Source organism: Ochlerotatus camptorhynchus, unplaced genomic scaffold (assembly GCF_037179485.1).
Source record: "Ochlerotatus camptorhynchus isolate MF236.1 unplaced genomic scaffold, CSIRO-AGI_Acam_v1.1 ptg000238l, whole genome shotgun sequence".
NCBI classification, from domain to species: Eukaryota; Metazoa; Arthropoda; class Insecta; order Diptera; family Culicidae; genus Ochlerotatus; species Ochlerotatus camptorhynchus.
The window spans coordinates 226,764-253,225 of NW_027040728.1; the positions used below are offsets into that span (position 1 = coordinate 226,764).

A 26,462-nucleotide genomic window follows, 5' to 3' on the forward strand; every position below is an offset into this window, starting at 1 on the left:
AACACATCAACTAGGGATTTTGAAAAAAAAAAAACACGAAACTTTAAGACCAATTTCATGAATTGACAACTTTCACGGTTGTTCCGGATCTTCCAGAGGGTCACCCTGTGGTGCTCAGAGTCCATATTCCGAATATAATTCTCGAAGAATGTCACTAGTAAGTCCAGCAATCAGTAAAATACCATCAACTAGTGTAGTAAACAGTTCACCTCAAACGAAACTAATTGAATCTTACAGGCTGCCAAAATCAGGGGTAGACAAAATCGGGGGTAGACAAAATCGGGTCATCACTGTATTCATATTATGAATGAATATAAAATAAATATATTCATTTGAATTATCGAATTGGATAAACAACCCCTCTTTCATCCCCTCCTCCTCCTAGCTACGTCCAGTATTGTTAAAATAATCATATTGTATATTATAATTCAAATTTCTGCAAAAAAATGAAAAAAAAAAACACTCCGGATAATCGAGTCTAAAATTCCGGATAATCGACTTTCCGGATAATCGAGTCCAACCTGTAATTGATTGCTTATAAAAAAAGAATTTAAAAACAATCCAACATATATACTTATATGCACACTAGGGTGCTTCATTCTGAAAAAAGTGATGAATTTCTGATGGGCCACCCTCCAGTTCGATTCATAGCCCCAAAATATGAACCTGTGCAAAAATTGGTAAAGATTGATGAAGGTTTAGAGGTCGCGCCAATGATTTGAAATTTGTATGGGAATTACTATGGAAGAATTTAAAAAATCGCTTATATCGCTATAACTTTGCTTCTACTTGTCCAAATGTCGAAAAAATTTAGTATGTTATTGCTATGGCAATAAACAAAAAGCCTACAGTTGCTACGCTCAGTTTTGCAGCGTATCAAGAATTATAAAAATGTGAAAAAATGGCAAAATAGGGTAAATTGACAGATGAATATGTACAAGGCAACAACGCCAATTTCATCGCAACAACAACAGGCTTGTTGATCATTGTCATGACAACCACATATTTTTTTTTTTTCAACGTTTGGACAACTACAACCAAAGTTAGAGCAATGTAAACGAAAATCAATAATTTCCCATACTAATTCACCAAAATCTCCATACAAAATCCAAATCATTGGCGCGACCTCTAAACATTCATCAATCTTTACCATTTTTTGCACAGGTTCATATTTTGGGGCTATGAATCGAACTGGAGGGTGGCCTATCAAAAATTCATCACTTTTTTCAAAATGAAACACCCTAATGCACACGTTAACCCGTCAGCAGACTTAGCGTAATAACAATGCCGGGTTTTAAAAGGATGTGTGCATTCTTCTTATCTACAAGTTGAGTTAAAAATTAATGCGTTTTACAAAGAAAAAGTTGGATATTCCGTGATAAGCTTTGTCCTATTTTAAGGCATTGTGATTTGGCTTATCTACCTAGACTAGAACGAGCTTGGGGGCTGACATTGAAACTGTAAGTGCATATGTTAAATCTGACTCAGTTTGTTTGGATATTTGAACTTATTTCTATTATTTTATTTCTCTGCTAATTATTACTCCGGAAAATACGTAAGCAGGGAAATGAGTATTGACCACCATACAAGGTTAACGTATTGATTATGTTATCGAATGGTCACCCTTCCACCAGAAAACGGTGGGTTCCCTTCATTTCCTTTCGATTTTGTTTGATTTCATAATTAGACTGATCGGGTGAACCGGCATACCGTGGTAAGCCAAGCAGTGGAAATTGCTCTTTCTTTTATTTTTATGCCTGATTATACGTTTGTTGACTCTGGTATTAAAAAACCTACCTTAAATCAGGCTAAGCATACCTCAGTTAGTATTGGTGGCTAGAGTGATTGAGGTTGAGAGAGAATGAATTCAACGTACGGTGTTGAAGATCAAACCTGAATAATTTTTCAGTATCATGATTATAGTTTAGGTAGCACATATTTTGCATTAATGTTGGTTTTAAAACCATATGCGTAAGATATTAAACTTATCAATTATGAATCATGGTCACACGGTAGGAAAATACTGTAAACTAACATTACAAAGCTACAATGGCATGAATATTTCGATTGCCGGCGACTTGGCAATCGAACTAGCACATGGTTATTGTCACGATATTACTGTTCCAGATTTCTCCCCTCCATTATTTACACACTTTCGGTATTGATTTTTCCGCTCCTTTCCCAATGTTTTCTCATTAACGAACGATGGCAACACAACCGCCTGCGAAACATGTAATGTAATATGGATGGGGGAGTGGCCCACGTTCACCGACAATCGGGTGACTCGCAGCTCATACCAACTGCTGTTCAGGGGATACACGCTAGTATCTTAACCCTTGCAAACCCAACTTCTTTTGTGTTGCCTAAATATTTTCGTTTAATATCCTCAGTGTGATGTTGATCTAAAAACAATAAAGATTGTTGGAGCTCCAATTTACCACTGTTGTTTGATATAACAATTTGCATTAAATTTGGACATTGGTTGATATTGCGAGTTTACAGCAAATCCATTTGTTAAGAATGTACGACATTCCGTTGCTCACAGTTTTTCCGTTTCATTTAATAGTATAAAAAGTTACTCAAGGAGAGAACTAAGCTAGGGGTTTATCGGATTGTTAAATCGATCAGTATTGTATAATTGTTAAATTTTTCGATAATAGTATTTGTTAAACAAAAAAATATGATATTAAATTGTATTTTGTCATAATATGTATCGTAAATAAATTAAAATTTGATTCAATCTACTTGGAAATCGATACCTGTATAACATGTAATAAAATTATAATGTTGGCATATGGTCAAGGCCATGAAAGGGTTAGCCAACGGTGCTATAGCTACTTGCTGTCAAATGTCCTAGAAAACAAAGATTGCAATCGAATGGTATGCTGAAGAAAGCAGAAGGGTGATTTTAAGAATTTACACCCGTTCTGAATCAATATGTTAACACTGATATTATAATTATCAGCATAATAACGTGGATGTAACAGGTTAAAAGCTTACGGTAAACAAAGGCAACAGATAGCATAAAATCCTTGAACATTGAATGAATTTATAAAAGTGTTCGAGAAATAGTATAATATGGGTTTATGGACCTTCAGCTAAAATCTACGATTAGATAAATATCGCTCATATTTTTATTACCGTAGGGTACGGAAGGTCGGACGGTTTTTAGGTCTGAAAATAGTATTTTTTTTATGAAATATTACATACTGCATAATAAATGTGTAATGGTCGATAATATTGGACCTTCATAAAATTCCGCTGCTATCTTGAGCATAGTAGGCATTTATAATTAACTTTTAAAATTGTCCGGGACTGAATTCGCTAAGTACCCGGATATATGAAGAATAAATTTAGATTTGGTATGTTGTTTATACCTGTTTTAAATAACAAAAATTCGGATCCTCTTAAATTCTAATCGATTTTGCCTCAATTAGATGCATAGACTAATATTACACCTGAAACGCTGTATGCCTACACCACTGTCAGAAGAATATGTACAATACAATATAAATACATATAGGGTAGATGTTCTAGTCATTATTTTTTTTTTTTTTTTTTTTTTTATGGTGCATGGAGAAAATTGTGCGCTTTTTTTAAAAATTGTAACACTTTTGATCGCATGTTCATAATCTCATCAGTGCTGATAAACATTATTTCTTCTACACTAAACTTAGCTGAAAATGAAGCCAACCTTAACAGGTAGACCAACTACCTGCATGAATTTAAATTTTGGCATATCAGCATTCTTTTGATCAAGACAACCTCTAAACATTGAAGTCGACATTTCTAGCTGAACATTGCATTAGGTCCTAAGTATCATTGATCGATTCTCTTCGTCGACTTTCTCTTTCGTTTTTTTGATTGATGCGGATGATTTTGAGGATGAATTGCAAAATTATTTAATAAGGTTTAGGTTTTTACTCACATATCGTTGGAAAATTATTGCCTCATGCTGAATTGATCATAATATCGTCGTTTTAGACTCTTTGGTCGACAATATTCAAAATAATCATTTTGCCCAAAATGAAATTGATTATTTTGCTTTTGAGGATTTCTACTGATAACAATTTTGGGTTTGATATTCAAGCACTGGTGCATATCAATAAACGCCTATTCACTGATGTATAATGAACTAATTTTTTTCATTTGGCTCGTACGTGACTACATACGGAGCTACATACAGTGTATCTCAAAATTGAGCGTACAGCTGTCCGTACATTGCAGAAAAACAGCTGTACGAGCACAACTTGAAAAGTTAGATTTCTAAATATTTGGCTGCTGGTTCATCAACCATTTATCAGTTATCGGTATAGTATTGGGCTTATTTGGATGAGTGTGTAAGAAGTTGGAGCTATTTTGGAAAAAAATAAATATCCTAAAAAAACAAATTTTCTTTAAATACAATAAGCCAAACATATTGAAATTTTGCTTATCTGTAGTCATAATAAAGATCTTTAAAATGCCGCTAATTTTACTAAAATCCGCCTACTATGAAAAAAGTTGACCGTTTCACTGGAATTACTCAAACTTCATACACACTCTGCCAATAAAGTCAAAGCTATACTGATAAATCAATAAATAGTTGTTCAATCACTAGCCAAGATTCCAAAAATCTATCTACTCACTGTCTTTCAAAAAATTGCCCATTTAGGAGTACGCTCAAATTTTGAGATACACTAAAAAAACATGCGAGGTGTAATGCCAAAGTTATCCGGGATCTACTAATACACCTGGAATTTCGATCTTGACATTCTAGACAAAAAGTCGATGTCCTGATTTATTGTACGAATCCGTATATGTAGTTTCGTGGGATTTTCAATTGAAATACCAAAAAGGGGCATGTAACATAACTGCTGAATACCTCTCGCGTTCCGTGAATCGATTTATCATCCCAAGGTGGTTAGTATGAAGAACCATACAACCAAACCCCGAGAAATTGACCGGTTTAAAAGGTCGAACCGCGTTGCGTTGAAGACATCCATTTTCGATGAAAATCACTACCGCGACAGATTGAAATAGTGGACATCGGCCCTTTGAAGTTTTTTTTTTTTTTTTTCCTTTGGTTTGTTTTTTTTTCCGTCAATCTTGTTTTCCGTGCTGAACACCAATGCTACCGACGTGCCAGGAAGGCAGCTCCCACACCTGGACCCTACCTATCGACCCATCAAATCATGAACCGGGGACTAACGGCTTTACTTCCCATCCGAAGGAAGGTGTGATCAGAGATGTTATGCCTCAGAACATCACGACGGCGCCTACTGGGATTGAACCCAGGCCTACTGGGGTGAGAGGCAATCACGCTTACCACTACACCACCGGCGCCGTTCACCCCTTTGAAGTTATGCCTGATTATTTGTTATTAAATTTAATTTTCATAATTTCTTAAGCGTATATAGATCAATGAATGGAAAATGAGTATGAATAAGCGGCTTTAAATGTTTTTTTGTTATTCCGATGTATCTTAGTGAGTAGATAGATGGTTATATTTTGATGTATTCTACAAACCATCGTTTTTAGAACTTCTTTATTTCAATTTCTAATGTTTTCGCCACTCATAGGAAGATAAATGCTAGATTAAATTAACGCGTAGCTATAAAGCAATACCCATGCTGGAGGCGGCTGGGTTCGATTTCCGATCCGGTCTAGGAATTTTTAGGTTGAAAATATCTCGATCCCCATGTGCATGGAGTATGTTTGTACTTGTCACACAATTATTATAATGCAAACATGATAAAGGCTTAGAAAGCTCTCGTTCAACAACTGTGGTAGTGCATACACTAAGTGGAGGGCCGGCGTCAAGTCCCAGTAGGGACGTAATAAAACCAATGAATAAAAATGATTTAGAGCAGGGCTGGCAAATTTCATTTTCAATGAAAGATCTTACGCGATATTTACAGAGATACTTCTGTGACTGTCATTGGATGAGAAAACGATGATTGAGATTTTCTTCAAAATCTTATCGAATTTTTTGTCATGACAGAACGTAACAGTGTGGTGATCATCGTAATTATTAGCTCATTTAATGCTATTAAAGTTACTTGTACCGAGGAAATCTTAATAATGTATTCACTCTACCGAATACATACGGTTGTTTGCTTAAATTCATCTAAATCAGTTAGAAATGTTGTTGTCAAAACCACATAAGAATTAAATTGAAATTGAAAAATGACAAGAAAGCTAATGATAGGTAGTTTCGTCTCATGACAGTGAGAGGATCTGTTCTCTCATCGTCACATGACGGCCGTGATATTTACCAGCTCTGATTTAGAGAACTTTAAATACCTCCTTTCTCCTTCTCAGGTTTCTTGTTTTTTTTTGCTTATCTGTTTATTTCTCAAGGCTCAAGTGCGTTAGCTTTGCGTTATTCGTTTCATATTAACAAGATCAATTGTGACTAAAGATAGTAGAGCGGGGGCCGAATACTCGTGGCTTACTCGATCGTGGTTAAGGTCTACAATGTTTAAACAGGGTGGACGAGGACTAGGGACAAGGTGCATGGGAGGAATTTTCGTTTAATATCCGTCACTATTGTATCGGTGAATGAACGTGGGAGAAGCATTGCAATGGTTGGGAAAAGCGCTGGATCTCGACAGGCGAACGAACGATTGACGGGACATGGTTTATTGTATTGATATAAAAAGAAATCATAAACCGCAGACCTTACACAGTTTTTGAGTATTTTAAACAGTAAACAGTAAATAGTATGAGCCTTTCGGAACTTATTTCAAATGTGAGTGACACCCGTTATCCACCTTAAGGTTCTTATCGTTTATCCACTTTTCCAACTAGTGTCTTATGTTTATTATCTAAAAAAAATTTTTGATGCATATTTTTTTCAATTAGTTAGATTTTACCTAAACTTGTACTAAATATTAACAACTTCATTGTCCACATAATTATGATGCAGTTTTTCTCTTATACTACTATAAAACTTTACTATTGTAGAAATGGATTGTTCAATAATCTTGCTACAAATCGTCAAGATTTGAACTTTTAGCAAATTAAAAATCATAAATACACAGCAAAAATTAAATTTTAATGTTACATCCAAGAGGATGCACTTCAGTCATGTCGAAAATCTTATGTAATTTTTATGGCTACACAAATAAACAAATGCAGTAAAAGCAGCGTAATGTCAGTTCATGCACTGTATTAATGATAGTTTTGTCCTTTTTTGGCAAATATTATTACACCATTGACACAATTGAAGTGCCTTCCTTTTGATGTCATATAAAAAAAAAAAATTTTTTGCTGTGTATAACAATTAGGTAGTATTTGGAGAACACTCACAGCATTAAAACTTAGGATTTGCGTATAATGAACCGTCCCATTAGCAATGTAAGGCGTAACAAACGAATGGGCTTAGCTGACACACATATCAGTATTGTATTCTGCCTATAATTAGTAGAGGAACATAAAACACCATTGAGGTGTGTTCGTATCGACTAGTTGTACATGAACGGGACTACTTTCAAATGTACATAATGTCAGCCAAGCGTTTTCAAGATGTATATAAATAGTGTATTACAGAATTACACTAAATTGCTTCACGCTAATTTGTTTATACTGTTGTAGAACAACTTTTTCGGCTCAATAAAAATGTGTCTTCCCACAGGCAGGACTAACAATAAAGACATAACCTTCACAACATTACTGGCACAGTTCAAGTATTCTGCATCAGAACTCGGATACAAACACACTCACAAAGGCCCACTTCCAAAAGAAAACTGAAGCAGACAATGGTCTATTCGTTTTGATTTTCCCTCATTGAATGAAACAAATTGTGCGTAAAAAATGGTAAGCATGCGGTATAAACCTTCAAATGACACTTTCGCTGGATGTTGGAATCCAGTAAGGATCGGGTAGCATATATAATTTTACCTACACAAGCGCCAGTGTGTTCGCGTGCTATTGGGTGAACATTTTTTGGGCTTGAGTCGTAAAGTCTCATCGATATTTTTTTTTTACGAATTGTGATTTCGAATCGATCAAAGTTTGAATGAATACGAGAAACTTGATAACCTATTTGCGTGGTTTTTCACAATTCTGTAGATTGTCAGAGGTACGGTATGCGCGGTTATCGTCCAGTCGCAATCTTAATACACTAGATTATTCAATGTTGCGCGTTTTGAAGGCTGTTGCAAATGCCATTTGGACACAGCCTACATCAAACGAACTTGAACTCGTGCTAGGAGGAATATGAATCCGAGCTATAAAATCATCAGAGGTGGGTAGATAATGCGCTAACTGTTAAATCATACAATCGCACATCATTATTTTTTGAAAAGTTAATAATCTCAGATTGAAACGGATTTTTGTACAGGAGTACCTTTGATACCACGCTTCTTAACCCTAATCTACCTGTGCACGAACTCTCAAAACATAAAGATTTATCAAAATATTGCTATCTATCCATTGAAGATATCGAGTAAACTAGAAGATTTATTTTATTTTTCAACCGACTCGAGTATGTATATTTCATTAAATCTGGTTTTGAAAGTTAATGCACAGGTAAAAAGTGAGGCTAAGAGATGCCAAGGCTATTGCTGTATTATTATCAGGATCAACGGTTTTACCGCTAAATCTTACTTTATGTTGATGAACATAATATTACAAACTTAAATCAATAAAATATTAGCACTGGGTGATATCCAATCGTTTAATGCACAACCGTACATAAATTTGATCCAATCTGAAATTATTAATATTGGAAAACATAATAATTTCCCGAAGTATGATTTAACAGTTAGCAGTTTTAGTACCCAAATGCAGTGCCTTCCCGGTTTTGGCAACACATGATTTTTATCTTCTTTACGTTCTAGAAAATTCTTCTTACGCTTCATTCTATTTGTGGTAGGACGAGATCACTCTTTAAGCATTATATGTTGCCAAAAACGGAAAGGGACTGTATTTATTTGCGTTCAAATATTTTCATACTAAATAAATTATTTTTGCATCGATCGGATCGGAAAAAGTATCCTTAAACAAATGGAGGAAATCCAATATATGTATAGAAGAAATAATGTTTGATGACCTTTTAAAATAAGACAATGCGAAATTTCATTCCTGCATTTCTGCGTTCACCCATTGTAATTTCCAAAAATGTTTTTTATTCCATTTTAATCTTGCAGTAAGTGACACACTATCCATTCACAAATGACAATCAATTTATACATTCATTAAAAGATTTTATTCCCACTAATCGTTTGTTTGTACATACAGAATCCAGCTCCTATAACACCAAAACCCATTTTTGGGGAAAGTGCATCTGGACCATCACCTTCTCAGTCAACTATTGTTCCGCCTCCAAAGCCGCCTCCTCAACCACCTTTGCAACCTCCACCGCTCATCCGTCAGCTCTACGCCAAACCAATAATAGCGCCACAGGTTCTTGATCTCCCAAAGAAACCTCCATTGCAACCGGGGCCGGGACAATTCACAGCATTTAAACCCAACGCATTCCCTTCATACCAGGCGCCTGTATATTACCAACCTGGAGCAAGGCAAATAATGAGTCAAAATGGACCTGGACCGCAAAGGCCACCAAATCCTTCAATGTCACCTCAAAATATGCGCCCAATGGGTCCACCTATGCACCGACCAGGAGCGCCACCCATTAATCGGCCTCCCGGTCCTCCTGGTGCTTCGATCCAGTATCAAAGTTCTCCGAATATAAGGCCTCCAATGCCAATTCCTCAACAGCAGCAACTACAACAACCAGGCATGCAAAGACCACCTATGGCTCAAAATATGCGACCTACAACACCTCAGCAAGTGAGAGGCCCAAATTTGATGCCTCAGAATGTAAGACCTTCTTTTTCACCGCAAAACTCAACAGCTGGACTCAATCAACCAATCAGACCAGGAGCTCCTCTAGTAAGGCCACCAAATGTTGGCCAACCACAACCTCCACTGTCCAGTCTTGGCTCACAACAGAATCGGCCAGCACCCATTCCACAACAGATTATCAATAACAGGCCTCCTTCGATGCCATTTAGATCCCCAGTACAAATGAGTAACCTTGGTGATCATTCTGGGTCTGAAAGAGAATCACCGGAAACATTAAGTCGTATGCAGTCAGACTTAAGTCTAGGAAAAGTTGATAGTCCCAGGAGTAGTTACCTATCCACAGATGATGATGAAGACGTCGTTATCGGAAAAATTACCCCACTGGCATCATTAAGAACTCCAGAAGGTCAACTGAGTCCAACGTTAAAATCATCTACATCTGCACCATTCAACAGATCAGATAGCCAAATGTCTATATCATCAAGACCACCGTCAGGGCTTGGAAATTATGTCAAAACAACCGATACTTTGAGAACTGCACAATCACCACAAACGCTACAATCTACAGAAATAGTGTATAAGGAGAAGCACATGATTTCAACCGAAAAATCGGTGGACAGTTCGGGGTCATTCGATAGGGACAGAACACCAGAACCTAGCAAAGTGGGACACGCTGATCAATCGAACCCAACAAGTCGTGCTCCCTCGACAGACAATATAAGCCGACCAAGTAAACCGATAGAATTAGGACCAGCCCGTTCGCAACCCCCCGCTGCAATGGGGAAATCAAGACAAATATCACCAACGACGCCAAGTGCTGATCGAGTTACCTTTGTTTTACCGGATGAAACAAACGGTGGTCAAAACTCGGAACCAATGCGGAAGACCCCTGTTCCACCAAACTTTCTTAAAAAGCTCGACGCGGAAACGCGTGGTCATAGCCCTTTTAGGAGTAATCTCTCCGTGGATCAAGACCATTCTTCTGCAGATAATAGTAAGATGAAATTTAATAATCATAAGATTTTATAAATAATATTGCTGTTCTCCTCTTGTGCATTGGAAATCGTTTCTCGTCTTGTAATAACACTATCCTTTTAAATTTTCTTTTCCGCAGAGGGCGACAACGATAGCGGTGTGGATGAATCTACTCAAGAAAAGGTGAGTTATAGTACTGATCTAGTGCAAGCTTAAAATGATTATAATAATGCATTTTTACTCTATTATTAGGGGGGCGACCCCGGCGTAGTGGTTAACATCCATACCTCTCACGCCAAAGTCACGAGTTCAAATCTCACCCCCGGACAAGTCACGAATGACCCAAGAGTGTTAAAGTGACTATAATGAAAAAAAAAAAAAAAAAAAAAAACTCTATTATTAAACATAAGTTTTAGAAGGTAATAGAGTTGCATTGGATTGAATATTTGGGGTCATACATACACAAATCATCCCCTACACTACAGTGCAGTGGCGCAACTACGATTTTTGTATTAGGGGGAGGGCTTTTTCTTGGGAAGTTAGCTCGATTTCCTTGGAATAAAATTAAAATTACATTCTGGATAGGTGGACAAATAAAAAATATCAGGAAACTATTCCCGGGAGGTTTGCTCGGTAGAACTATTAATAAATTAAGATGATTCCCAGTGGCAGCTCATGCAAACTTTTTTGAAGAGGTTGGAAAGAACTTCCAAAGAAGTTAGAAAAAAAACATACTGGGAAAGTTGGAAGAGACTTCCGCAGCAAGCTGACAGAATCTGTCGGGAGTAAAAAAGTTGGAAGAAATTTACGGGGGATATCTGAAGAACTTTCATGGCAAGTCGGAAGAAACTTCTAGAGAAAGCCGGCCGACGCTTCCTGGGCAATTCAGCAGGACTTCTGGGGAAGTCTGAGTAAGCTTCCAGAACAAATCGTTACAAACTTCTGGTGTCAGTGAGAATAAACTGCTGGAGCAAGACTGGAAAAAAAAACCAAGAGAAGTTGCAGGAATTTTCCAGAGGAGTCAAAATAAACTTCCACGGGAGTCAGAAGAATATTCCAATGGAAATTTTCAGTAATGTAAGTTCCGTAGAAAGATTGGTAAAAGTTTAAGGGGAAAATTACGGGAAAAGCGTGAAAAAACGTCGGAAGATTTCACGAGAAGTCCGAAAAAAAATCTTCCAGGCGAAGCCGGAAGATATTTTCGGAGGAAGTTGAAAAATTTTCTGGGGATGCCTGAAGAATCTTTCAAATGAAATCTGATGAAACTTCTTGAGGTAGTTAGAAGAAATTCTTGAAGGAAGCCAGAATAAATCGGGGAAATTTCTTTAACAAGTTGATAACAAAAATCATAAAAAAAATCCGAAGAAATTTCAGCGGGAAATTTGAAACTAAACCTGGATAAATCAAGATACTAAAATGAAATGATTAAAAAATTTCAATACATTGTATATAATAATGTAGAAGTTTATAATGAACGTTTTGTAACTAATGCCGAGGAAACACTTGTATGACCTACTATGAGTATGAGCATTATTTGTATAATAATTATTAGCACTATACAACAACTATACACAAAATATACAAGTGTGACCATGGATGTGTTCATAATTTATTATACAAATTATGCTTATGCTCATAGTTTGTCATACAAGTGTATCCACGGCGTAACTATCTGAAATTATGAATTGTATTACTTTAAACAATATATAAAAATCCTTTCCTTTTCTCTTAAATCATCCCACGGTGTTAGCTACAGTCGGACTGGTACCTAATGATTGACGAAAATGAATGAAGTATGCATTCGGCTTAACAGAAATAGTACTAAATTCATTTATTTAATTGTTCGACTGGTATGTGGGAGATTTATTTTTATGGCTTTCTCAGTCTACTTGTTACCTGACTTATAACGAATATATGTTGTATAAGAGTACCCCGAATACAACGTATGACTCGTCTTGCGCATAGCATATTGCATAGCATTTGAAATGTAAAGTTAGGCAACTATACGTTGTATTCGGGGTACTCGTATACAATGCATATTCGCTATTAGTCAGTAACACAGTAGGGTAATCCAAACGGTCAGTTATGCATTGCCCGACGTTTCGGCCGTTTATTGTGACGATTTTTAAGGGTAAAACAGTATTCAATTTGTCAAATAACCGTTGTTTAGTGTAGTGTCGTATAGTTTGCAAGCATGGGAAAAATCGTTTCATTTTACATTTACTACTCAGTCACACGCATATAACATCAGAAACGAACAAGAGCTTGTGCGAGCCACACTGATTTCGTTCGTATTCGCATTGTTTATATTTTCTTAGATGAACGCAAAATTGAGCAAAACAGACAGCTGAGCGAACATTAATGATTCTGAGTGTAGTAGTGCGGATGATTCCTCTCTTATTATTTTTCCATGCTGAGCCTTTTACGATTGCATTCTGCTGAGTGAGCTGAAGGAAAATTTTACAGAATGAATCACTTTTTATTTTCTAGCTTTAAACATACATTGACATATTTAAATTGCTATTAATATCGAGAACACTGTTATACTGTAACACATAATCATAAGCGTCATGCAAATAACATAAAACTGCTGTGGCAACTGCAGTGAGCCAAAAACTATCTGACTCGGCTATTTAAATCGTTAGCATTCGGATTTTACGCATTCAATCTGGTTCTCCCTAGGTAGAGAAAATTGTTCGGCTGCCTTTCAGTTTATCCTTCTATCTTTCTACTGTTGTCAGTTCTGAGTCGATCTGCTCTCTTGGCCGAAACGCTGGGCAATGCACCGTTTGCATTACCCTAGACTGATAATTGTACTAAATTATGCCATATTTTGTCGCCAGCACTAAATAAAAGCTTGGAAGCCTGATTTCTGACTTCCGACTTCCTAACCTATTTCCGACTTTTACAGAAATCATGATTTTGAGAATGTTGTTGTTGTTATTGTTGGTACTTTGGACCGGTCTTTTGCAATGCTACCAGTTGCGTCGGAAATAATTAATAAGCGACATACAGATATATTTTTTTTTATCTAAATGCGCGATAAACTAACTCTGGTTTCACCTCAATTGTTGAAGTGAGAAATTTTTTAAATCTCTCTATACCAGCGTTTCTCAATCAAAAGGTCGTGACCAGGGTTGTTTTGTTTTGTTAGGATTGAACCACTGCGACCATTAAGCTGATATATTGTGGTATACCCCTCTTTACTATCGCATTTGTTCAGGACGACAAGTTACCATTAGGGTAACTTCCGTTGATGCCTGGTAATGAGGAGTACCACAATCTGGAATGATTCTTAGAATGAATTCAACCACCAGTTTGGGATTTTCTAACTAAAGTTCAAAAGCACTTAATATACCCTTGTTGAAATATTGTCTTCTACGTAAGAATAGTGCCTTACAGTCACAGAGCAAATGTGAGAGGTCTCTGAATCGCAGTCACAAAGCCGACATATATCTGTTTGACTTCGATTAATTTTTTAAATTATATCCAACCCAATATATTTAGCGAGAATTCAAATTTGGATTGCCTTGAAGTACTTGTAGCAGTCCAGTTTGACTGTATCCTATTGTCTTCCGATTTTTTGATTTTTCATTTGTATTAAACATTGAGATACCCCACAGAAAGGTTCTGGTCCTATGAATTGGACACTTAAGGCTCAAGTGACCAATTCATAGGACCAGAACCTTTCTGTCCAGCGAGTAAATCAGTTTTTTTCGTTTCCTTCGATTCCACAATGGTCTGGTACACAGTACAGATAAAGCTGGTTTTTAACGGTTGTTAGTTTCAACTACTTTATACAGTATATTTAGGTGTAGCTTTCTTTCATGTAGTCTTCGCTCATTATTACTAATCGATTATTAAGAAGATCTTTAAGTATACTAAGATGCGCCGAAAAATTGTATTCTAGAAAGACGTTAGTTTTGCGTAGCCTTAGTGCAGTCTTTCCAGCTTACATTTGCACGTAAAGTTCTGTCTAGTTAGAATCCGGAATCACTTATTGTGTTGCAGCGGCACGGAAAGTGACCGCTGCAAGAATTCTTTTACAGCGGTTTGTTAACCTAGGCGCCCACTTTCTGTGGTATAAATTTCACGGTGTTTCGTGCAGTGAGTCAAAAATTATTTCAGATGGAAGCCGAGCGGAGAGCAAAAATTCTGCACACCCACGTTGATAATCCAACGTGGTCCGTAATAAAAATCGCAAAAACGTTGAAAATCGCCAAATCAACCGTGTATGATGTGCTCAAACGTTTCAGGGAGCGAAAGAGCGTGGATCGAACATATGACCGCAAGCTGAACCAGAAGGTGTTGAGAACCGTCTGAGCAAACCCTGGACTATCAGAAAATGAAATCGCACAAAAATACGCTGCTGCTCGCAGTACCGTTCGAAGAATTCGTTTGCGAGCAGGATATCGTTCTTATCGAGCCAGCAAGCAACAAAACAGAACGTTGAAGCAAAGTTTCGTCACCAAAACTCGAGCTCGGAAATTTTACCAGCAGGTTTTGACGAAGTACCGAGGATGCCTGCTCATCGACGATGAAACCTACGTCAAAATGGATTTCGGACAGCTTCCTGGCCAAAAATTCTACATGGCGACGGCACGATGAGATGTTCCTGCGAAGTTTAAGTTTGCTTTTATGGACAAATTTGCCAAAAAACTGATGATTTGGCAAGGGATATGCAGCTGCGGAGCAAAGACCAAAGTGTTCGTGACGAATAAGACGATGGACTCGAAGCTGTACAAGGAAGAATGCCTCAAAAACCGCGTACTACCTTTCATTAAAGCCCATAAAGGTCCCGTGAAGTTTTGGCTAGATTTGGTGAGTTGCCGCTACTGCCGGGAAGTCATCCATGGTACTGCGATAATAACGTAGATTTCATCGATAAAAACATAAATCCACCCAACTGCCCGCAGGTCTGGCCCATCGAGAGATTTTGGGCAATAATAAAGAGGAAGCTTGAGAAAAGTCGAAAAACGGCTCGGGACTCGATTCAGATGACCAAAATGTGGAACAACTGTGCCAAGGAAGTTGACTCCGGAGGTGTGCAGCGTTTGATGGGAGGAATAAAGAAGAAAGTGCAAATTTTCATTAGAAACAAAGATAAATGATTAGTATTGATATTTTTTCCTAAAAGAACAGTGAATTACCTTTGTTTTGATGTATTAACCTTATTTTTACGTCAATCCTGTACCGAGATACAGATGATTTTATTATTCCGGATTCTAAATGGACATAGCTTTGTTAAGGGGGTATTCCCGATCTTTTTTTTTTTTCAAAAAATCAAATTTTTTTTTCACGTTTTTTTGTACTTTAGACTATATACTTTCATCCCCCCAAGCCGTTTTCCGATCAGCGAATTCGGTGTCCAGGCATAGCTGACTAATGGTAAGAACCCCCAAATGGTTTTAACTAAAGTCAAAACTTTAAACGCGTTTTTCTCGAAACCACATTTTTTTTATCGGGCGAAGATTTTTCTCAGAAACTATAAGAGATATTGACTTGAATCTTTGCGCATTTTGTTCCTTATTAAATTCTTTGGAGCTTCTCCCACTTTCAGCCAAAAATATTAACATTTAACATTGTTTGAAGCACCTTAAAGCTGCAAAAAAGCGGGCTAAAAATCGCCTGTTTTTTCATCTGGCCGCCATTTTGTTAATTTGCAAGATTTTTTGCTGCCAACGGGAGAAGCTCCAGAGAATCTTATGCAGATTATTAATTTCATCACGAAATCTGTTTCAGATGAAGCCGTTCCGAGAAAAGTCTTCGCCCGTCCAGGCGTTTGCGGCGAACAGGGGTCTGTTTGCCGCCATTTTGTGACGTCAATAATGTCTTTTTTATGTCGAAAATTTTTTATTTGTAAACTTTAATGTTCAATAAACAAGAATCCCAAAGAGTTAGGCGCATTACTATTCATTTTCCTTGAAAAAAATTAATTGAAAACAGGCCGAAAAAAGGCAAAAGATTGGGAATACCCCCTTAATGCAGTGGCTGCTTATGACGAGCTGTCTCTATGATCTTTTATGGTGTCCATTACTCCTGTTATGGCCATACAGGCCAAACGCTGCATTTTTTTCTTCTTTTGCGTCGTGCATTACTTTGTTTTCGGCCACCAAACTAATAAAGCTAGGTCTTACTATAACCTTTATGAATATTAGTTAGATAATTAAGTAGGGAAAGTGGGTTTAAAATTAACAGGTGGGGTAAAATGAACAGGATGGGTAAAATGAACTGGTCACGGCAAAAATTGGTAAATTCAGTTCCAAATGTACAGCCATTCTATTCAATGAGAATTTTAAGCATCCTGGATTGATCAGGAGCTGTTAAATATGATGAAAGGTAAATAATTTTTCGGGGTGAAAAATCAAGATCCAATAAATTCTATCCATTACTTACTTAAATTTGAAGATTGTAAGTATTTTCATTAATTATTGTTTTAAATAAGCGATTCAAAACAATTGATGTTTTGGGGGTAAAATTAACAGTGTTCACATTGTTAATTTTGCCTCCTGCACTGGCTCATTTTATCCTATCACATGTTCACTTTATTCCCAGTCTTTGTTTAAATTACTCCCACTGTATGTTCATTTTGTCTCCATTACATGTTCATTTTGCCCCCATATAATGTTCATTTGCCCGCAAACATAAAATCAGCTTTGCAATGAAATATTTTGGATTTTAATACATTGCTATTGTCTACTGTTTAGCTTATGAAAGGAAGCTTTATTTTATGTGATACGCTCATTATTTTATTGAATGATAAAAAAGAAAATGGTGAAATTTCTTAGGATGTTCAATTTACCAAAAGTTTCTTTCTGAAGAAGTGCAGGAAAAATACCACCCTTTTAAGGAGATTTGAATGGTTCAAAGGAGTTCACTGCCCACTAAACCTTAATCCGTATGAGGATGGTATTAGGTATGGCCGAATTTACGATTATAATCCCGGATGGCCTGTAATTCTCTTCAACTTCCGTACCTACTCCATTATCACTAGACACTAAATTTGATCTTAGGAAATGAGTTCTCATGAGTACTCCAAGCATTTCTTTTGAATTAATAATACAATTACCATTAGTTGCCTTTAAAATTCGTATATCATCTGAATGATCCTTAGAAGGTACTTGCTGTAGTTTGACTACTTCTGGAGTTTTCTATATGTTTTCACAGTAAGACGTCCACGTTCTTCTTCGTGCTTTTCTTAATTTCTTATGAAGCGCTCTGCATGTTCATGAATATACAAACACTTAAGGAGCGCCGCCAATTTGCAATGCTTTTCTTACTCACCGACATTATTTCAATGCGCATAGATTCGGCAGAAATTCTCGCACAATTAAACTTTTACACACCTTGTCGATATCTTAGAACACGGAATTTATTTTCAGAAACATCGTACAGAACAAACTATGCGAAAAATAGCCCAATCAATCGAATGATGCGCCTATATAATTTGCATTGTGGAACTATTGACATCACTATGTCCAAGCAGCAAATAAAAACTAAGCTAAAACAGAATAGAATTAATGCATAGTATGTAAGTAAACATTGTAATAATCATTGTATGTAGTCTACACTGGCTTGACGAAATGGAAATGGAAATAAATAATAAGTTATTGTAGGATGAAAGAGTGTTTTATATTGATACCATTGTCCACGAGCTTTTGAAGCATTGAAAAGTTTCCGAGTTGTTTTCTTTAGATTGTTTAAAGTTCTATTCCACCAAGGAACTCTGTTTCAGAATTCTTCCTTGACTGGACAGCTCACTTCATATGCCATTCACCATTGCAGATTTTAACGCAGTGGGGCGAAGTCCGTGGTGATTTAAATTTATGTTCATGAATTATTATGTTTTTAGATATTTCTTTCATATTCTCAAATGAAAAATTTCCGCCAAGATTAGAATTTTGTACAGAGCGGTAAAAATGAAAATTCAATGAAAAATAGTAAATTTTGAACCAACCCTAATCTCTCAATATACTATAAAATTACCTAAAATCCATAGTATATTAGATTGAAAACAATGTTAACAATCTATAGCTAAAATGTGCCCAATTGCGTCAATTTAAGGTTTGTTCTGTCGGAAAGAGATTAAGGGTAGAGCGCTACTTTGTCGTAATCGCCCATTTTTGTTCTATCGATCAGAAAAGATCAATAATATTAATCATTTCTCCGTGCAAAAATCAATAATAGGTTTGTTCCGATGTTTTAGTTCATTAGCTACAACATAAATCCTATTAGAGCGCATTGTATGAATATTGACGCTCATTGTTCTCAAAACAAACTAGCGAATCCCCTTTTTCTACGTTTATCCGTAGGACGAAGGAAATCTAATGGCGTTTCAATGCGTTAGGACGGAATGAAAACTCGTAGGACGAATTTAAGAAGCAGTATTAGATTTTTACCAATATACCAACAATGTGTGACTATTTATCATATCCAACTGGAATATGGAAAGGTGAATAAATTTAAAAGTCATATTAAGCAGATATATTAATTTTTTTGTTCAAACTCGATCAAAAAAGAAAGGTAAAGAACGGGTTGTGGATCAAAAATTAGATCAAAAACCCTACATATTTTCTAAATATCTAGATCAAATGTTGCTCAAGTTTTTGCTTCTATGATAAAAAAAATCGGTTATATTTAGGAGCCACCCTTTGTTGTAGATTTTGTATAAAAATGTTTATTGATATTAAAATAAATCTAAACAACGACCCAGAAAAGATGCCACTATTATTTTCAACTTTTCATGATATTTCCAATGTAAACTACATGTAAAAAAAAATTAGATACCTTTTTTGTTTCTAATAATAACATAAAAAGTTAAATATTATGACTAATGATTTTATAAAACGTTTTTATTCAGCAAAGAATTATGATGTTGGTTGGACCTATACTGAACTTGGTTGGACCTAAAAAATGATGATGATTGAACCTATTTTTGCAAATGCTAGTTTGCCCATATTTGTTCAAAAACATTGTTTAGAGCTTATTGGTATCATGAAAAAACCCTTTTTATACAGTTTTTATGAATTTGCTAATTAAAAAAAAATCAAGAAATTTTAGTTTAACTTCGTTTTTAAAAAAAAGTTAACTTTCCACGCATTATCTATTCATCATGGCTCATTTTCTCGGAAATCATTTACCCGATTTGAAATTTTTTTTAACGTCAAACTATAGGTATTGTGGTCTCATTGAAAGCTGTCGAATATTTTTGGAACCGGTCAATTGGTTCCGGAGATATGGCCGGAACAAGTTACAGGGTATATGGAACATGGACCTAATTTTGACATGGAAGGAATAAAAGCTATCATGCGACACTTCACATTGCTTCCAAATTCGATGACAAGATCAATAACAAAATTGAGTGGCTTGGACCACATTGGCCACTTCCGGGCATGTTCTGGGTGCCCCCGGGGAGTGTAGGGGCTTAAAATGACAGAATATCAGAACTTAATTCCGGTTTTATGGTTCTTTTTCTCCTAGGAGTTTTTTTTTCGGAAATAAATTTTAGACAGAAATTTTTAGTTTGTTAACATTTTATTTCAAGTTAATTCACACACAGAAGGTGTATGAGAAGTGTTTAATGTAAATTCATATTAACAGATTCTTTCGGCGCTTTCGTGGTAGTTCGGAAATCGGTGGTTACCCTTTCAGCCAACCTGACGGTGGAATTCCTCCTTTAAATTTACGCCCAACTAGTGACGCAAGGTCTTTAGCAGCTTCCAAGATCTTTTTGGTCGTCTTGGGACTGTCAGAAGCAGCGCACATACAAACCCAATCCGCTAGCTGGTTCTCCAAATCAACACTCAACACTATTTCCCTTCCATATTTCTTGCCGTGGCTTCCCTTAATTTTTGCGTGAAGTGTCGTTTTCGGAATATTGTACCTTTTCTGTGCCTGATCCGCGGTAAGTGATTTCTTTCTAAAAGGACAGCCTCTTGAAGATTTTCGACCGTATAACTCTTTTCATTAGCCATTTTTTTTTCAATCGAAGAAACTAATCACTCGGCCAAAACAAAATCGAATTTCAAATCAGCTGCGCATGAAGGTTGTAGACAAACCGAAGCGCACTTAGCGGCCGTCTTAGGAAACACATAGGTCCAACCATCATCATACGTAGGTCCAACCATGATCATATTTATCTATTCGAATTTCGTCAATAATTCAAACATTTTAGTGAAACCAATGGATAAATGGCGTACTAACGTGTTGTTTACACCTTAAAGAAGTATTATACTGCATGAAAATAAAAATAAATGTAAAAAATATTCCTTTTTTGTATGTTTGAAAGTAAGGCATGATGACGAGCTAATGCGTGGAAAGTGAACTGTTTTGAAAGCACATTGAAACTCAATTGTTTTGAAGTTTTTTTTCAATAAAACACCCATACAAATTGAAGAAAAAGAGTTTTTTATAATAGTAAAGTGATCTTTGAAAAAAAAAAAAAATAGCGAAGATTGACTAAACTAGCGATTGAAAAAATAGGTCCAACCTCATCAGTTTTTGGATAGGTCCAACCAGAATCAATTACCCTATGTTGGTTATGATTTTGGTTATGTTTTTGTATGGGTTCACCCCACGCGCGCAAAGGTTAGAGTGAGCATGTGACACTGATTCTGAGGCTTGGCTTGTCTCGCCTGAATCCCGAATGCCCTGCATTTGGTATTGTTTGAACCTGGGAATCGAGACTTATATCTGCACAAAAAGAGCACCATTTTGAACTGACCATTTGCACACATGAATTGGAAGGCATCTAATAACAGATAAGGCTTCTACAAAGTAATGTAATAATTTGCATTCAATTCTAGTTAGGAACTCCAAGCAACTTTTTTAAAGTGCTTGACAAATTATGATTTCTAAAAGAACGAATGAACTGAAGAACTAGTTCTTTCCCGTGATTTGAAGTGAGTAACGGAATCTTAATGTATTAACCTTCTACTTTTTTTCCTTTATTTAACGTTGGTCTCTGTTCCGCAATCTAGTGCCAATCACCGACGGACATCGATTGTCATCCATTGACGGCAATCGAATGTGCAGGAAGCCAGCTTCCACATCTGCGTAGGATATCGCACCCATTCAACACACATTGGCCGGGACCAACGGCTTTACTTCCCTTCCGAAGGAAGACGTGACCAGAGATTTTTATGCCTCAGAAAAATCCCACCGACCTCGGCTGGGATTGAACCCAGACCCATCGGGGTGTTAGAAAGCAGTCACGCTTACCACTACACCACCGGCGCCGGCTTAACCTTCTACTGTCGATTTTTTTTTCTGCATACATACTTTCTTTCAAAAGACCTCCAAGGCAATATGAAACAATGGTGAATATTTTTTTTATGTAAATCAATTTTGGCTTGTCTAAGGCAGTTTTTGTAAAAAATTGTTTTCATTGTTTTCAATTTTCTTACAAACGCACGAGTCTATAGTGGCCAACATTTATTAAAAATCTGGGTATAAATAGCGGGACCTTTCAATTATAGTCGGATCCTTGCGATAAATGTAAGAATGACAACTGTAAAAAAAAAATCATCATTTCTCTATAGTGATGCACTAAACTAAGGACACGAGATAAACTACAATAGATTAAATTACTGGTCGCAGTAGTGTTAGGTCCCGAACAGAGGAGGAAAAACAATAATAATTAAGGTACACCGGGGCAAGTTAAAACGTTTTTTTTTCAAAGTTGAGCTTTTAGGCTCTTAGGAAAATTAATAAAGTAACATAAACCGGATGTTTTTACACCAAAAGTTTCGTAAAAGCGTCTTCTATCATGAAAAAATATTAAAGTATAGTTTTGATCCACAAAACTAACTTTTTATGAGGATACAAATACAGTGTGTGTTGATTCATCTTGCCCCATACAGTGGGGTAAGTTGAATCACATATGTATATTTCATCAGTTTACGATGAAAATGCACACCTAAAAAAGGCTCGTAAAACATGTAGACGAATGTTTAAAATATTAATTGGAAATTTCCTGTCCAGAACGATCAATTACCATAGTTGGAATCGAACCTTCCACCTCCTGTATGTTGCGCTTTCTAACTTCGTTGAACTACAAGCGTGGTTATTGGTAGACCTATCGTCATCACAGAGATACCGATTCATCAACCGTAGCATTGAGATAGTTTGATCCATACGAATTCGTTTCCCATATTGCTCCTGAACGAATAAAATGTCGTTTATGAGCATACAATTGGAAACAATGTGGGTTGGATTTGCGCTTCATTAGACAACGCGATATTAATCACTTTCCATGTCTGCTTGCCTCCACAATCGGTAACAGAAGGTTTGGTTTTCAGTCTTCTATTGGCCTCTGAAATAAGGCATTGCTTGCTTGTTCCTCTGCTAACGAATATTGGCTACCTGTAGTTAAACAGTTTTTATCGTCGGCATTAAACATATTCTTGTGCAGTTACATACAGTAGATTGCATCATCCAGATTCGGGGAGAAAGTGGTCCTTTTATCTGTTCAATGATCAAAGAGAAAATCGCGAAGAAAACCAATAGAGTAAAATTTTCATTAAAAAGATCATTCAAGGTTGTGGTGATGATGATATCGCGGATCAATAAGTAATCAAAGTGTGATTCAACTTTTTGTTCTTTACATTTTCCATCAGGATCGAAATGGTCCAACTTCTCCAGGTTCACCATTGAAATCACCTAGCAAAATACCAGCACTACGGCGACCAGACAGCATCACTCCGCAAACACGATCCAGAAGCACTTCGAAGCAACGACTTACTGCTAAAACTCCAGAAACTCCATCCGAACCGCTAATTAAAAGTAAGCTACTTTAGAACCGATACCTCCTAAGATCTGCAATTATTCAACGAACTCGATTTTATTTACAGAGGTACCAATGAATAAAATACAAGTCGGTGCAGCTCCTTCGCCTAACTTAAAGGTAGTTAGATCTAAGATAGGATCGTTGGAAAATGCTACCCACAAACCGGGCGGTGGGCACGTTAAAATAGAATCGAAAAAAATAGACATCAAGGCAGCGCCAAGAATCGAGGCGAAAAACGATGCCTATGTTCCAAAGGGTGGTGATAAAAAGGTAAGATTATGCTTGTGGATGGTTGAGGATTGGGAAGCTGCGGAAATGTATATTTTTTGCAATTAAATTATTCTTAAACCTTTAAAAAACGCTCAACGTGCAGCTAGTCGAATTTACTCTCCTGCCCGTGTTTTTTAGTTATAGGAGCGGAGCGACGTGTAAGCATATAGAAGAGACTTATTTTTAAATCATCTTAAGAAGATTATCATTGAATCTTCTTATGAAGCTTAATTTGGAACCTACTTAAGAAGCTTCCTTTGGAATCTTCTTAAGAAACTTCTTTTGGAATCTTCTTAAGAAGCTTCTTTTTGATCCTATTAATAAAATTGTTATGGAATCTTCTTAAGAATCTTTTTTTTTTTTTATTAAATTCTCTGTAGAAGCTTCTTTTCGAAGATGGACGTCACCCTGTTCCTATAACATACACCAAAATCAAATGTTTTTTTTATGGTTTATGGAACATTTAATCGTTTAAAGATACAATCACCTATTCATCTTAGGATAACACGTTATTTTAATGTTTTGTTAAAAATTGGACGAGTTAACCAAAATTAATCCATAGATCCGTCATAGTAAACATCTACGTTCTCAACTGTGTGAATAGCTATAATGTGAATAAGAATGTAAAAAAATTACACTTTGGATAGTGCGAGGATGGTATTATAAAGCATCTTTGAAGTGATTTGCCAGCCAATGGGTCAACAGCTTTCCGCGGGCCGCACAAATTCACTCGACGAGCCTTTTCGTGAGCATTACTATGTAGCTTTTATAATGTAATCATGAGTTGCATGAACTCATTCGCACTTTAATTGTTTGTTTCACATTGTGATATGATTTTGGTCTGATAACTGAATAAACCATCATTAATACAATTATTCTATCATCCTCCCAGATCATCACCACAAAGTTGACATGGACCGCCAAACCTAAGATAGGATCGCTGGATAATGCTCACCATAAGCCTGGAGGCGGAGACAAAAAGATTGAAACTCTTAAAACTGACTTCAAGGATCGCGCAAGACCGAAGATTGGTTCCAAGGATAATCTGGGTTATCAGCCTGGTGGAGGAGACATTAAGGTAAAGAAAAGACGTACCCAGTATCGATCGTTTACACTGTTGGCCCATGAAGAAAACAGATGGGATCTCATTTATTGAACTCGTCGTTGTTTGACAGGCTTTAGGAAATTTTCCTGTAGGAATTCATATAATAAATTGATCTGGATGGACTACGATAACATTTCACCTAAAACGGTAGTCGAGGAGAGGTTAGGTTTTGACAGGTTTTCAGTGGGGTTTTTGGCAAGTTTCCTTAAGGAATTAATAAAATACATTTATCTAAATGGACTACGATAATATTGCACTTAAAACGGTAGTTGAGGAGAGGTTAGGTAGGTTAGTATGATGCATTTAATTGACGTTCGATGATCGTCTCAATAATTTTTAATTTTTTTTATCAACAAATATCTTATGGTCTTGAAAAAAAAAAGATAAGTTATAATCAGTCATGAACCCGAGTTGAACTAAAACTCGCGTTAGAGTGCCAACTTATTTCGACTTCAGATTCGCGTTCCAAGACCCCGCGTACAGCAATTTGAAGCAAATAAGTAGATGCGATTTTCCGTTCTAACGATTTCTTGTTTGTTTTTTTTTTTTAATAAGGGCTATGATATTATGCTCCACGACGCAGCGTGCAATGATGTGACCAGTAATAGTGGATCTTAAATAAAAAAATCCATCTAGTGGTTATATCGAAGACTTCACCGCCAGCATACAAGTGTGCATTGACAATCTTGAATTATTTTTGCAGGCGAATCTTAAATTCTTGTTCATTTGACAGATGCGGTGGAAGTTTTTGATCTTAGAAATAATTTGTAAAATGGAAAATAATCTGTGAAAGAGCAATACAATTGAGTGAGAATTCAGTTTAAGGGTGAAAAAATATTAACTTTCTTGATGTGTTAAACAATGTAATGGCCAATTCATAGAAGAGGCTAACTTGTTGTAGAGCACGAATGCCGATAAAATTGTCGTAGTTGAGAGTACAAATAAGCGATGGTCATTTTCGTAAGCAGCATGAATTGCGCAACCCAATACTTTGCAGTTTCAGTAATTGGTTTCTCCACACTGCATGCTACAATCAAAGCCAACTCATCCTCTAAAGGAATCACATTGCCTCTAGCCACCGTAAGTTCACCGTTCTTGATCATATTTCATCATCGCGATTATTTGCGGGGCGTAACAAAGCAGAAAACACTAAACAATATATTCAATTTAGTCTTATTCTTTTATGGTATATCTTGGCCGTGCTCTTAACAAAGTAGTTGGTCTTGAATTTAGCTCGCTTCATAAAATTTCGCCAATCAACCAAAAAATATGAGCTCGACGTTAAACGGCAAAGAGTAGATCCATGATACGATTCATGCATTTGAAAACACACCCAAAAATCGTCGGTATGGAGCTGCCTATTCATTCATTAGCTGGTAGAATGTTGACGAGAAGCACAACGATCATAAACTAAAGTAAAAAAAAATACACCCGTACAAATCCAGGCCCATCAGCTTCAAATGTGCTTTAAACGCGTACGTTTGTTTTAAATTTGACATCAACATCTAACAGTCATTTAATTGAACAACGTTG

At 36.5% G+C, this 26,462-nt stretch overlaps 2 protein-coding genes across 4 annotated transcripts in view; both read left to right on the forward strand.

The window, feature by feature from the left end:
* tau (microtubule-associated protein tau) overlaps positions 1-26,462 on the forward strand; it is an 85,204-nt gene that overhangs the window by 47,800 nt on the left and 10,942 nt on the right. For all 3 annotated transcript variants that reach the window (XR_010517787.1, XM_065225822.1, XM_065225821.1), the window contains exons 2-5: positions 10,907-10,950; positions 23,385-23,550; positions 23,619-23,824; positions 24,717-24,902. Coding sequence is in view for 2 of the 3 variants with exons in the window: in XM_065225822.1 (XP_065081894.1) it covers positions 10,907-10,950; positions 23,385-23,550; positions 23,619-23,824; positions 24,717-24,902 (602 nt within the window). In the remaining variant the exon portion in view is untranslated. The remainder of the gene's footprint in view (positions 1-10,906; positions 10,951-23,384; positions 23,551-23,618; positions 23,825-24,716; positions 24,903-26,462) is intronic.
* On the forward strand, positions 9,054-10,821 carry LOC135704391 (histone-lysine N-methyltransferase 2D-like). Its single transcript, XM_065225829.1, has 2 exons — positions 9,054-9,092; positions 9,190-10,821. The coding sequence occupies exons 1-2, from the start codon at positions 9,054-9,056 to the stop codon at positions 10,819-10,821; spliced, it is 1,671 nt and encodes a 556-aa protein (XP_065081901.1).

What these genes read in the sequence shown, in the direction of transcription:
- LOC135704391 (XM_065225829.1), top strand. Translation starts at nt 9,054, where the DNA reads ATGCGAAATTTCATTCCTGCATTTCTGCGTTCACCCATT. An exon ending in CATTTCTGCGTTCACCCATT is followed by an intron (nt 9,093 to 9,189) that starts GTAATTTCCAAA and finishes ATTCATTAAAAG; the next exon opens with ATTTTATTCCCACTAATCGT.